Raw genomic sequence first — 14,395 nt, 5'->3', positions numbered from 1 at the left:
ACAGGTTCAAATCCCTGTCCTCCGCTTAGAGATGGTCTATGGTATTAAGCGCATTATAAAAGATTAATTAATATAATAATTCGTTAATGGCCATAGCTCCTGTTGCAGGCCCACATTTTTCCTGCAAGGAAAGTGTTATTCGACTTGCCTTCTTTTCCAGCTGATGCGAAGGTTGTGCTCAAAATGGCTGCAGTGCGGACCCACAGGCTTGTTAAGTCCCCTATACTACCCAGTGCAAGCCCATCCATGTCATAGCATCTAGCACCTGTCAAAAAGGCTGTTTCCCCACTCCTAGATGTGTTGCACTTTGAGAAGGGAGATGTGGTACAACAGGGAAGCTGATGACCAGTGTCTAAGAGAGCGTCTTTTTATTGTTCCTCAGCGATCTGAAAGGCAAGGTGGAGAAGGAGAGCACGAAGCGGGAGCTCATCTCGAACCAGTCCCACTTGAACGAGACGCACTGCCTGCACTGCCTGCAGCCCTTCAAGTTCCTGGTGAACAGCAAGCGGCAGTGCCTGGACTGCCGCTTCTACGCGTGCAAGAACTGCAGCCGCTACAACAAGAAGGAGCAGGGCTGGGTCTGCGATGCCTGCCGCGTGACGAGGTAAGGGGGAGCAGGAGCAGATAGCGGCCGGGATCCAGAAGGTGCTCAGGCAGACTAGGAAGTGTTTTGACCTTTGCCCCTTAAACATACACGCCAGATTTGGCAGGAACTGTAGAAGTATAGTTTTCTATTTGCATATCCTTTTGTTTGGGGATGTGGGGGCTGGGGGAATGATCTCACAGTGGATAATGAGCTCTTCCGTTTATCAACAGAGCAGAAACCACCTGGGCATGCCAGCTACTTTTCCCCTTGGTGTAAAAGGGGGAATTCAATGTTGCCCACCTGGGATGGAACAAGAGAAGGGGTGTAGTGTCCATAAAGGGTTTAGCAGAGGGTTGTCCAAATCCAGGCCCCGAGGGCCGGAATTCTGATGGGTTTTAAGGATATCCCTCATTAATATTCATGAGGAAAAATGTGCATACATTTAGAATCCAGCATACTCATGATTCCTGAACTTGTGATAACAATGTGCCTTACCCAACATTTGGAGTAAGGAATGATTGGTAAACCCTGGATGTACCATAAATTATCAGTACACAGAACTGCAAAGTTTACCCCGGACCATGCATGTGAGTATCCCTGTCCTGTGTTTTTCTTTAAATTCTGGGGCTTGTAACCCAGAATTTTAAATTCAAAAGACAAAAGAAGACCCAGATTTCATTAAAAAGTCAGAGGACTGGATGACCTTTGCACGCATAGTGCACTGGGTACGCCACAATTGGTATTTGCATTGCACTTAGCAATGGCTTAAATTGAAATAGTCATATATCAAATAACAAGCGTAGGAGAGCTATGCTGTCACCAAATCATGGTATCTATAAGGCAGCACAAACTGCCTGATAACAGCAGCCATGACGTATTGACACCACTGAGCCAGAGTACCCTTCAACAGGAACCTTGTGCTCTCCCCAGATGTGATGGTTACATTTCCTGAACACACCCTGAGGTACCAAACAGCTCATGCTCTATCACTAAATCCTGGCTCCTCAATGGCATATCTGGTGCTTCAGGGCAGAAACGTAGGTAACACACATAGCAGGAGACCATATAGGTAACCTGTGGCTGTCAGATGTTCGGATGTACAACTCCCATGATCCCGCATCACTGACTAAACAGGCTAGGACCAGGGCCTTAAGTGGGCTGGGGCTAGCTAGGGCAGAGCCCCGGTAGGATCAGAAAATTGTGTTTGAGACAGGCCATGCCGGGGCCCCTGAAGTCCCCTGCTAACCCCAGCCCACCAGGTTGGTAGTAGGCAAGGATTTATTATGTAATGTCTGAAGCTCTCGCATGTAAGCGAGAGCTTCAGGCTTTAGAAGAAAAGCTTTGCCTTGTGTTTGTGTCACTGACCTCTCTGCATCGCTAATGAAAGGGGTGTCTGTCGGGGGGATCAGCGACACAATCAAAAGGCAAAGCTTTTGTTTTTGGCGAAGCCTGAAGCTATCACGTGAAAGCGATAACTTCAGGCTTTACAAGAAAAAACTAACTTTTTATTGCGTCTCCGACTCCCTGCCAGGCACCCTTTCATTAAGAGGACGATGGTCCCCGCATCTACAATTAAAGGTGTGCCTAGCAGGGGTCAGTGCCACAATAAAAGACAAGGAAACACCTGACCTGAATGGTGCCCTTGCCCTTTTGCCCAATCAAGCCAGGGCTCTTGTGGGGTGTGGCCTAACAGGCAGCATTCAGGTGAGGTAAGTGTTGCCACCTAATTGCAGCACCAGCCCCCTGTCAGGCCACACCCACTAAGAGCCGTGGCTCGAGAGTGCAGGCCACTTAAAGCACTGCCTAGGGCTGATGGGCTTTTTAGGCCTGAACATCCGAAGAGCTGCCAGGTGCCCTGCCCTAATAAAGATAGTAGGAAGTGCAGTCTTCTGCCAGTCTCTGAGAGAAACACTTGTGGACAGGCGCATTATAAATGCCACATCATATCATATCATTCAGCAAGTGTTTCAGCACTTACAAACATGTCACAATGTGGTCCATCCCATTGCCAACTTTACCCAACTACATATATAATATCCCATGTGATTAGTATTCCCCCCTGCCTTAGCAACAGCCACCATTTTGATCCCACAAGCCACTCCGGCCCTCCCAGTTCCAGTTCCATGTCTTCTTCATGACCTCATGGTTATGTTGGCGTCACAACCCTCATCCAGCTGCCTGGTACCTCTCCCCCTGAATAAATAACGTAATCTGGCAGCAGAAAGAACAACAACCTCCTGGTACCCAACAAAACCAGTGTGTGTGAATTGTTCCTCTCCCACAAATTATACAGGTACCCCATGCTACTCAAACCTTCTTTGCGGGCACTACATGCCATTGTTTTATGAGCACTGTCCTGCCCCCAACCTTTTGGCAAAATCCCCCAATTCACTTATCCACTTTGCTCAATGCTTCAACAATAGATTAGCGCTTCCTGGCCCCTTTCCCCACCTGCCTGGGAAGGATGGTCGTCGACGCCCCCATAGCTTCAACCTAGTCCTCCTTACTCTGTCTCGGAATCTTCTTAATCTTATTTATTTAGGTGTTTATTTAAATTATTTATTTACAGTGCACATAATACGCAGGTATCTAAGTGCTCATTTCATTGTGGAAGGGTAGGTTATTTATAACGTGCTTGGGTTTTTTTTCTTGGTTTTTTTGTTTTATCAAGCGCGGGTCCGGGTTTCAAACCTGTGTTTGCTCAGCATGATCTTGCTACCAAGACCCGCGTGTTGCCACAGAGCTATCCTCCCATCCAATCCTTATGATAAATGCCACCCCCGCGTCCAACCCCAGGTAATGCCCAAGGTCTACTACCAGAATAAATGTATGCCCCAACATCCCACCTTTTCTCATCTTGGACCTCTGCCTACTAGTGATAGAGTGGCCATGCACATTAATATTCCTACAGCTCCCTTCTCTCCTTCCCCTCCGGCCCCTCTCAGCGTCTACAGTGGGCAGAGAGGAAACCATCAGCCTCTGTGGTTGCCCCAGCCAAGCTTCTGTGACCTTCACCCTTGCCAGCCTCTGGATTTCATCCCCAGCCCAGCCATTTCTGATGTCCAGTCCTGAAAGAATGGACACCAAATGATCTGCCGTCCACGGCCAGGGGCCCTGGCATTTCCTAAACGGCCAATCTTCAAAAGGGCTAACCCCAAAGGGACACAAGTCATATTTAATGACATTCTCACTGTACCTGAACTAGCTTTACTTGAAAAGGAAAAGTCACAGATGTTGGGAAGTTGTGCTCACACCCCTGCATATCTGCTGGCCACACAGTTAACAGCACATACACTTGCACTGCCAATTCTGAATGCTTCCGCATACCACCCCCACAATTCATCACCGTAGGATCTTACTGAATGAGGAAACAGATGGCACTAAACTGATCATTATAGAATTCAAGTATTTTCAAAGTTGCAATCCACTATATGGTGCCAAATATTTTGACAAATAAGTGATGTCTGTAGTTTTGTGTTTGAACCTAGCTAGCACATCATTACCAGTTTACATTCTGCTTAGTGCATCATTGCCAGTTTCCAGGAAACTCACCTAGCACATCATTACCAGTTAAGATGACGCCCTCTCATCAAATTACCCCGGTGGTGGCACTTAAACTGCTGTGTGGTACGCATCCTCGTCCCCAAAAATGAGAAAAAGGGTAGGTTTTTTTGTGTCTGACCCTGGAAATCCGAACAAAAGGGTTGGCTTTTTTGCATACTGCAGGTTGGCACTAACAAGGGCTTTGAAGTAACAATGCCCAGCTGTGGTAAAAGCCACAGCTGAGCTCCACAAGCCCCCAGGTCATTCCCCGAATCGGTTTTAAATCTGTTGTTTAGTAGGTCAGTATAAACATGTCTTCAGGGCCAGTGTAATATGCTATTTCCTAATATGTTACGTCATGATAGGTCGTGTCACAGTATGTCATGTCAGTCATGCCATGATATGTTGTATCATGATACATGCCATGATATGTTATGGCATGTCATGATTTTATGACGTTATGTCATGTTTCAGCTGACTCAAATCATAGTAGGTTCCCAGTTTGACTTTCCCAGTACACTAGAAATCCACAATAAACTCTCAGTTTCACATTCCCAACACTCTCCCAGTTAAACATTTGCAGCAATGTCACTGTTTTGCATTGCGAGTAAGAATTACATTCCCATTAAGCTTTCCAGTAAGCTTGACATTCTCAGTAAGCACACAGTTTAACATTCCCACATAGCTGTATATGCCCTGTAAAGCTCCCAGTGTGACATCTCCAGGATAGATGACATTCCCAGAAGTATCCCAGTGTTCCCAGTATTCTTGACATTCTCAGTGAATTTAAAGTTTGGCTTTACACATAGGCTTAACATTCTTAGTAAGCTCCCAATAGGCTTGACATTCCCAGTAAGCTCCCAGTTCCACATTCACAGTAGGCTTGACGTTCTAAAAAAAACTTCTAGATTGACATTTTTAGTAAACTGCTATTTTGGCATTCCCAGTACGGTTTCAGATTTAAATCCCCGGTCGGCTTCACATACATAGTACGTTCCCTTTTTTACATTCCCCAGAATTTCTTAGTTTGCCATTCCCAGTAAGCCTGACATTCCTAGTACTGCGCCAAGTTTGACATCATCAGCGAACTTGACATGTCCATTACGTTCACAGTAACCTTGAAATTTCGAATAAACTCCCAGAAAGTTTAACATGTCCAGTAAGGTACCAGTTCGACATTCCCTGAAAGCGTTCATTATGTCATTTCTAGTAAGGCTGACATTCCCAGTAAATGAGGAAAATGTAAAGCCTCACATGACGCCTGTGTGGAAGATGATGGCACACTGTGGACAACTGAAAAAGAATCATTCCATAAATTCAAGGAAGGATAATTTTGTTTTTCTCCACAAACATTGTGCTGGGCTGTCCCAGGCAGGTGCTATGTAGAGCGTCACATTTTCCTAGTTTTCTCCCACCTGTCCCCAAACAAAAGGGGTTTCTGAGAGTTTGCCCCATAACAAACTCAAACTATCAATGACCTGATTACAAATATTTGAAAATATGGCTGTGGTGGCTAATATGACACACCCTTCAAATTCCAGCCAAGTGCTCAGATTGACAGTCCAAATAGATGTCTGTTCGACATTCCCAGCAAGCCTCTAATTTGACACTGGCAGTTACCTTGACCTTCTCCGTATGCTCACCGGACGGCATTGCAAGCAAGCTCTCAATTAGGCATTTCCATTCAACTTGGCATTTCCTATAAATTCCCAGTATGCTTGGCATCCCCAGTGTGATATTTTGTTTATCCGACCTCCGGTGCACAATAGGTGGTCGGATCGCATTCACGCACGTTCCATTCACACCAGACACGGAGATTGCACAAAACACGTCGGAGTTGTTTGGATGCTTACTCGGCTGTGTCCTTCTGGGGCACCGCCGTCTTTATTCCTCCCCTGTCACGCGGCGCTGGTCTCTGCTCGCTCAAGTGACCGGAGTCACAATGTATACACCACACCCAGTATGCTCACAGTTGAGCATTTCCAGTTAACACCCAGTTTCACATTTCCATTAAGCTCTTAGTTTAATAGTCCCAGCAGTAGAAACCAAATTGATGCAGTGTACTGCTCTGAATCCTTCATGGGGGACCAAGCTGCTGTTGGAAAATCCATCTGTATGCAGCTCAAACTGAAGAGACACAACACTTCCCTATGCCCATAGAACATAACGACAGGCAAAGCGAGGAAAGAGGACTGTAACAAATCAACTTCTGGCCACCAGTGGTCCAGGGATGAATATAGTTTTCTAAACCCTCAATCAGGCCCACACCTCTAGTACACCAGAAGGGATCCAAACAGATTGGAAACACAGGCAAATTATAAAGCTCCTTGTCCAATGTTAGGTAATGTGAACAGAAGGGCAGGCTTGCATCCTGAGCAACCTCGCTTCCCTTTCCCCCTCACATTACCCCTCCCCCTGCCACCTATGGAGTCACATCCCCGCTCATCCTTTCACTCCTCCTTCTCCCCTATCACATCTGAGGTTGTCACTAGAGTTGTCCGCTCTATGAATGTTTCTTCCAAACAGGTCTCCCCCTGTTCTTCCAGAACTATTAAGGACAATGTTGGCTCTCTTGCCCCTGCACTTGCTGATTTCTGCAATCGCTCTTTTGCTACTGGGACTTTCTCCTCCTCCCTCAAGCACTTTCTTCTGCGCCGCATCCTGAAAAAAACGTTCTGCAGACCCGTCTTGTCCGGCTAACTACTGCCCCATCTCTATCACCCCATTGGTTGGGGCATATCTTGGAGAAGGTGGTTTTCCCCCAACTGACCCAGAACACTGAGCTTGTTGGTTGCCTACAGTACCATCAATCTGGATTACGAGCATCCAGAGGCACGGAAACTGCTCTTCTGAACACCTGTGACGCACTGCTTGCATCTCTTGACTCTTACTCCCAAGCTGTTCTCATTCTACTTGATCTCTCCATTGCTTTTCACACAGTCAACCACTCTATCCTCATAAAACGGCTCCACAATACCTACGTATCTCGGAACGGGCATTGAACTGGCTGACCTCCTTCCTCAATGACCGTCCCTCCAAGGTTATACTGGGCTCTTTCACCTCTCCCACCTCTATCTCCACCTGCAGTGTCCCCCAGGGCTCCAACCTTTCTCTGTGGCTCTTTAACATCTATCTTGCTCTGCTTGCACACCTAATTTCCACCATCTCTCCACACTTCCATTGTTATGCAGATGACACACAACTCTTCTTCAAACTTCCCTCTGATCCTCTCCTTACCTCCTCCATCATTCCTGACTGCCTATCTGCCATCCAGTACTGGTGTGCCTCCAATGATCTCTGCTTCAATGCCATCAAGACTGAGATCCTTCCCATTGGGACTCTTGCTCCCTCTTTCTTCCACTCACCCAGGCTATCAACTATGGGCTCTGCCCCTTCTCCTTCCTCTGAACCAAAAACCTTGGAGTCATCTACGACTCCTCTCTTTGCTTCCTCCCTCACATCAGGACCTTGCCAAGAAGTCCCACTTTCAACTCCACCTCCTCAAAGGAATCCTTCCTTTCCTCACTTTCCCCCAGAACCTCAATGTATCTCGAGCTCTGGTACTCTCCAGGCTAGACTACTGCAATAGCCTCTTCCTTAACCTACCCTCTTCCTCTCTACGACCCCTCTAGCTAATCCAGAATAGGGCTGAAAGATGTATCCTCGGCTCAAGCCCAAGGACTCCATCTCTCCAGCCCTAAAATCTCTCCACTGGCACCCAGTTGCTGCAAGGATCGAATTCATATCCCTCTGCATCATCCATACGACTGTCTAGAGTAGGGGATCACGCTATCTACAACTGGCTCTCACGAAATACTCCCGCACCCCAGATCTTTACATTCCTCCATCACCAACTTTCTGCATGTCAAGCACTTTGCTAAACAGTGAACTGGTGGCCAATCTCTTTCCTCGGCTGGCTCCCTCCTATGGAACAGCCTCCCCTTCCTCTTCGTCTTGAGCCGGATCTCCTCAATTTTCGTAAGCTCCCCAAGTATTTCCTTTTCACCTTCTTCCATCCCTCCCTCTTTTGCTAAACCCCACAGTCACTGAGATTGGTCACCAGGGCCCATATGTGTCCACCTTGGTCCTGGCCTCCCACCCTAATTGCCTTCAGCCTTCGCACATCCCCAGCACTTGCCTTGCCACCCAATGGCATGTGCTCTCACAGGTCTGCACTTATTGGCAGTTGACCACTCTTACCAAGTGATCTTTGCAGTCACTTAACAGTTGCTTGCAACTTACTCCTTAGCACTTCTGTCCGTGGTACTCCTAGCACTTACCCCCCTACCTCATCCCTTCTCTCTCTCTGCGTGTGCATGTTCTGAATGCTCGCAAGGCCTAGTAGGACCGCCTCTCTCTTTCATTGTCATGTTGCCTTTCATTCCCATGTTCCCTCCCTGCTCCCGTGTGGGCGCTTTGAAACACAATTTACTTGATGTATAATCACCTTACAAATGCACAATAAATAAATAAAATTAAATAAATGAAATCTCCAAAAGGTTGTGGATTATTGGTTAGTTGAACACAGCCACAATACAATTATTAACCCACGATATAATGAACTGTCCAGTCGAAGTTGTATAAAAATATCTACTTTATTTTTATCACAGTGGACAGTTCTAGCACAGTACAAAATACAACACACCTTGTAAGGGAATGCATAGGACAGACAAAGAAGGAAAAGGGATGCACTCTGGATACTGACAGGAGGGTAGTCAGTATAGTAATTAATCACAATATTTCAAGCATAATTGGTTTCAATACAAAGGGAGCAATGTATCGTAAAATGTCACTAGGGACCTTCGTAGAAGGACCAGGGGGACAGAACCGCAATGTACCTTGTGCTGTAGGAATTCTTGGTGCTCAACAGGGTCTAGACAGTTTCAGGCCCTTTGCAGCTTCTGCAACAGAGTTCAAGACAGGAGATAGCTGCATATATCAGGTAGCAGGCAGTTCAGTGAGCGACGCTGGACGGACGGCTGCAGGCTGGCCTACATGGCAACTCAGGGTCAGGAATCGTTGTCTCAGTGCTGGTCTGCATTTCGGAAACACTGGCTGAGGCATCTCGGGTTTGGCTTTAGTGACTGAGGCCTAACAACAGTCGGTGGTGCAGTCGGTTTCAGCTAGAGGGGCTCAATTGTCTCAAAAATATCCTTTAAAGGCAGAAGTCAGTAGATGATTGTCAATGCACTCCTCCTAGCTTCTTCATTGGACTTGTGTTGTCCTTAATGGTGGACAGCCCAAAGCCGAGGAGTGTTGCAGGCAGCTGCCTTGTCCTTGGTTTGGTTCTGAAACGCTCTGGCACTTCCCACAAAGGAAACTTGCTGCAAAGCCTGGCAGGGAACTGGCTGGGTACCGGGTCTGGAGCTTCTGCAGGGTCCTCTGGATTCAATATCTCCATCTGTTCCCTGGGAGGTGTTTAGGGGAGGGATTGCGCTTCCCTCTTGCAGGTCCTGGCCTTACTTCACTGGTGGAAGATGTAAGGCAGACTGTACCTTCAGCCAGGATCCAATGATGAGATCTTCCTTCTCCTTCTGATGTTCTGCCAAAAGAAGGGCTCAGCCCTCTTTTAATGCCAAATCGACCACCGGGATTGGTGTAGGCTAAGCCTACCTTAATGAACCAATCATGAGTCCCAATCAACAATCTCCTGTATGCGTAAGGCCATACCCAGAGTGCTTTGCAACAGAAAAGCTAAAAGGGGTGAAAACATGTATTCCTAAGCCCAACCATTGTGGGTAACAGGTCTCTCTGGTTAATGGAGCTCTCTGTGGTTCCTGATTAAGGTGGCAGGTCTCCCTTGAAGCTGAGGCGAGACCAGACTGTCTGGCTCGTACATTCTTGTTCCTTCTGAATGGGGCCCCTCTGCAGGGATGACTACTGTAATAAGCACAGTCCCACACATGACATTTCACTGTCAATCGATACTGAGTGAGGGAGCTGGCTTCAGGTTGACATGGTGCATCTGAAAGGGTGCTGGGGTTTCCTGTCTCCTTTGTTAGACTCTTCAGCCAGGACCTATGTGGGCCTCTGTGAATTAAACTCTGATTAGTATGTGAATGCTGCCACCAGCTGACAGGATCAACAAAAGGACAGGGTGGATCCATGGAGCTTTTGTTATTTAATTAGGCTGGCCAAAGCATGGGGACGGTCTGCCTCTCCCCCTTATGGAGATGCTTTGTGTACTCCTCATGTCAGATCCTAACTAAATCCGACAGGGGGACTGCTGTTACGCTCACCTGGCTCCCACAGAGGCGTCGATCTGAACTGGACAGCTGCGGTCTCCACCAATGTGACACGTAGGGCCGAGATGACAGACTGGACTGGCCCACCTAACTTCGTTTGCTTGGCCCATAGGAATATTCTTCTGCAAATGGAGAAAGGGAATTAACCACCCGTGGAATTGAGCGTAAATTCCCCCACCCCCACTGTTCTCCCCACAGATCACCTTTGATGTCCCCTCTTATAGTCTCACCTGATGGTTTGAAAAGATGAGCTCTCCATCCTGCATTGAGCGCAGAGGCGTGTTGATAACCAGTTGCTTCACTGGCTCGAAGGAATTGGTGAGTTCCAGAACAATATTGACTCTGAGATTCCCGGCAAGACGCCGTAAGTATGAAGTTCGTAAGAGTTCAAATGCCTGACTTTCACTCTTGTCCAATTCCTTGCAGGTTGAAGATTGACCCTAGTGAAGAGTTCCTCGTGGCAACCGGTAGTATTCTGATAAGGATTTGTATTTTCCAACACAGTTCGATAAAATAATGTCAATATGTAACCTGTTGCTTTCTCCCTTATTCAGGCGCTGAGAGAAAGTATGAAGTCTTGGGGAATAATACCTCCGGCGGTAAAATCAGGTGAGTCTATTGTCGTGAGGAGGGTTCCCCTTGTTAGTCCCTTTGTTTCACCTGGCTGTCCTTTTGTTTCCCCTTAGGGGCCGGGGTTCGGCGAAGATGCAGTGGAAGCTGCACCGACCTGTGAAGAGGAATAGTACCCCCGGTGGTAAAATCAGGTAAGTCTATGGGGGGTAACTAATATTCCTGTGAGTATTCCCTTGGCTCACATTGCTGTTCTTGCCTTCTCCTTGGGTGCCAGAGTGCGGCGGGAACATGCAGGAGGATGCGGTGGAATGTGAAGATGCTGCGAAGGCCGGTGAGTTCAGCGCGGCGCTGCAGCAGGCGAGGCGACACGCATAAATAACTTCTTTCTTCCAGCTCGAAGGCGCAATGGATCGGGAATTCAGGTAAGGATCAAAGGTATTGCTCTTGTTCTAACCTTTTCTCCTTCTTTCTCCCTTTTCCTAGGAGCTCCAAACTCGAGGTGGGCGTGGAAGATGGCTGGATGCAGACTTGCAGGCAGGGTGAGCATTACGCTGCTGGATGCAGAATAACGCGAAGTGTGTGCTGCTCTTCGGGCGTGGTTTAAATAGCCTCCAAAGTAGTCCCAGGTAAGTATTCCTCGCCAGCCCTGCCTGAGTAAAAAAATTGTCCCTAAGTAAAGTAGTCCCTTCCAAGCCTCCTTTGGCTTGGAGCTCTTGCAGCATGGTCTGCATCAGGTAAGTTTGCACCATGGTCTGCATCAGGTAAGTTTTAATCTATGAGCCTGGCGCCTATGGCGCCAGGACTGACTCTCCATATGAGCCTGGCGCCATAGGCACCAGGACTGGACCCAAATAGCCCTTAGCAGGGGTTATTGGGCTTGCTTGGGATAACTTGATGCCTGCTTCCGGAGTTGCTGGACTTGGTCTGGGTCCCCGGGGGTAGGCATCGTGACAGCACTCCCCCCCCAAGGCCCCTCCTAAAGTCGTTCTTCCCTGTGGTTTCAGTTTGTCTGGGAAATTTCGGTGGAATCTTTTCACCAATCGGGGTGCAGGAACATGGTCACTAGGTTCCCATGACCTTTCCTGTGGTCCGTAACTTTTCCAGTCGATTAAATAAAAATGTTTTGACTTTATCAGCTTGGAGTCCAGGATGTTCTTAACTTCAAATTCGGGTTCTCCGTCTATAAGGATGGGGTCTTGTGGCTTGGTTAGTCTTGTCCCTGGTTGCACTGGCTTCAAAAGTGACACATGAAAGACGGGGTGAATTCGCATATTAGCAGGTAAATCCAACTTGACAGCCACCGGGTTGATAATGGACTTAATAGAGTAAGGTCCCAAATATCTGGGGTTAAAGGTCCGTGTTCCCTTTAGAGGTATATGTTTTGTGGCTAACCATACTTGATCCCCTATCTGGTATTGTGGAGTATCACTTCTATGTCGATCAGCATCTTTCTTGTATTTTTCTTTCGCCTGTTTTAAATGTGTAGTTGCTTCCTTAAAGGCTTGTGTAATTGTAGCATGCAGATTGTCCACTGCGGGCATTTCTAAGTGTTGGGGTGAGTCAAGGTCTGAGGTTCGAGGATGATGCCCATATCAGGTATAAAAGGGGCTTTGTCCAGTTCCAGAGTGTACTGAATTATTGTATGCATATTCGGCGATCCAAAGAATGTCTTTCCAACTACTCTCAGTCTGATGTAACATACAGCACAGGTATTGTTTGAGAGTCTGGTTGGTCCTCTCCATTTGAGCATTGGTCTGGGGGTGGTGACTGGTCGATAACCTCACATCGATTTGCGCCAATTGACAGCATTTTTTCCAAAAATGTGAAATGAATTGACTGCCCCTGTCAGAGATTAATACGGACGGAAATCCGTGTATGCGAACAATGTTTTCGAGGAACTCCTTGGCCAGGATTGAAGCTGAAGGTAATCCCTTTAAAGCAATAAAGTGGGCCATATTGGAAAAAAGATCCACAATAACTAGAATGGTGTTAAATCAATTGCATGGGGTAGATCAGTAATAAAGTCTAACGATAAGGTGTGCCATGGTGTAGACGGAATGTCTAAAGGTTGTAAGAGTCCAGCTGGTTTTTTCTTTTGACTTTTGTTTTGGGCACAAATGCCAAAGACATCACAAATGATTTAATATCCTTTCGCCAGGTGGGCCACCAGAATTGTCTTTTAATTTTAGGTTCAGTTTTTGCAATACCTGGGTGCCCCTCCATTAGGGTATCATGATAACGGGAAATGACTAGCTCTTGTTGTTCCTTGTGTGGCAGAAATAGCCGCCCTTGGTAATAAGGCAGATCATTGGTGACAGAGTAGTCCGGGCCTTTCTTTACCCAGTCCTGCAGGGCTGTAGGATCAAGGAGTTGTTGGATCTTTACCTGAATGTCCTCTAGTGTCTGTAGAGAAGTCATGCCAAGAATCCTTTGTTCGGAAATTATAGGTACTGGTTCTGGGTTCACTTCTGCCTCTCCCATCCCTATTCGGGATAAGGCATCTGCCTTACCATTCTTCCAACCTGGTCGATAGGTTATCACAAAATCGAATTCGGCAAAGAACAATGCCCATCGGAGTTGACGTGACGATTGGGCCTTGGCTGTCTTTAAATACTGTAAGTTCCGGTGATCGGTGATCACAGTAATGGTATGCCTGGCACCGAGAAGATAGTGCCGCCAAGCCTTGAAGGCGGATTTAATGTCTAATGACTCCTTGTCGGTAACCGCATAGTTTAACTCGGGTGCAGAGAACCTTCTGGACCAAAATGCTACTAGGTGAAGCTGGCCAGTTTCAGGGTCCTTTTGTGACAGGACAGCTCCCATGGCTAGACTGGATGCATCAGTTTCCACTATGTATGGAAGTTCAGGGCGCGGGTGCTTTAATACAGGTGCAGACGTGAATTTCGCTTTCAGCTCTTGAAAGGCATATTCAGCTTCTTCAGTCCACATAAAGCGGATGTACAATATGTGAAAAATCCGGGATGAATCTGCGGTATAAATTGGCAAAGCCGAGCATGCTTTGTACTCCTTTAACTGAACTTGGTGATGGTCACTTAAGGATTGCGTCCACCTTTCGTGAGTCCATTCAGACTCCCTTTGGGGTCAGGATAAACCCAAGGAATTCAACTTCTGTGGCATGAAAAACACATTTTTCCAGATTTGCATATAGTTTGTGCTGGCGCAATTTCACTAGGACTGCTTGGACGTGCTTCACATGGTCAGATTCTGAAGAGGAGTATACTAGAATATCATCGATATATACGACAACACAAACGTCAATGAGTTCACGAAGGACATCGTTCATGAAGTATTGGAAGGCTGCTGGTGCATTGCACAACCCGAGAGGCATCACCTGGTATTCGAATAACCCATACGTAGTGCGCAAAGCAGTCATCCATTCGTCGCCCTCTTTTACACGTACCAGATGGTATGCCCCCCGGAGATCTAA

General features: G+C 47.1%; 1 protein-coding gene across 3 annotated transcripts in view; it reads left to right on the top strand.

Moving 5' to 3' along the window:
• MLPH (melanophilin) overlaps positions 1-14,395 on the top strand; it is a 532,938-nt gene that overhangs the window by 137,768 nt on the left and 380,775 nt on the right. For all 3 annotated transcript variants that reach the window (XM_069615982.1, XM_069615981.1, XM_069615980.1), the window contains exon 3: positions 383-604. In XM_069615982.1, coding sequence (XP_069472083.1) covers positions 383-604 — 222 coding nt within the window. The remainder of the gene's footprint in view (positions 1-382; positions 605-14,395) is intronic.

The sequence above is a fragment of the Ambystoma mexicanum genome, chromosome 9 (assembly GCF_040938575.1).
Source record: "Ambystoma mexicanum isolate Mex_15411 chromosome 9, UKY_AmexF1_1, whole genome shotgun sequence".
Lineage (NCBI taxonomy): Eukaryota > Metazoa > Chordata > Amphibia > Caudata > Ambystomatidae > Ambystoma > Ambystoma mexicanum.
Note: the sequence above shows the minus strand (reverse complement) of the source record. Positions and strands in the feature narration are given on the sequence as shown.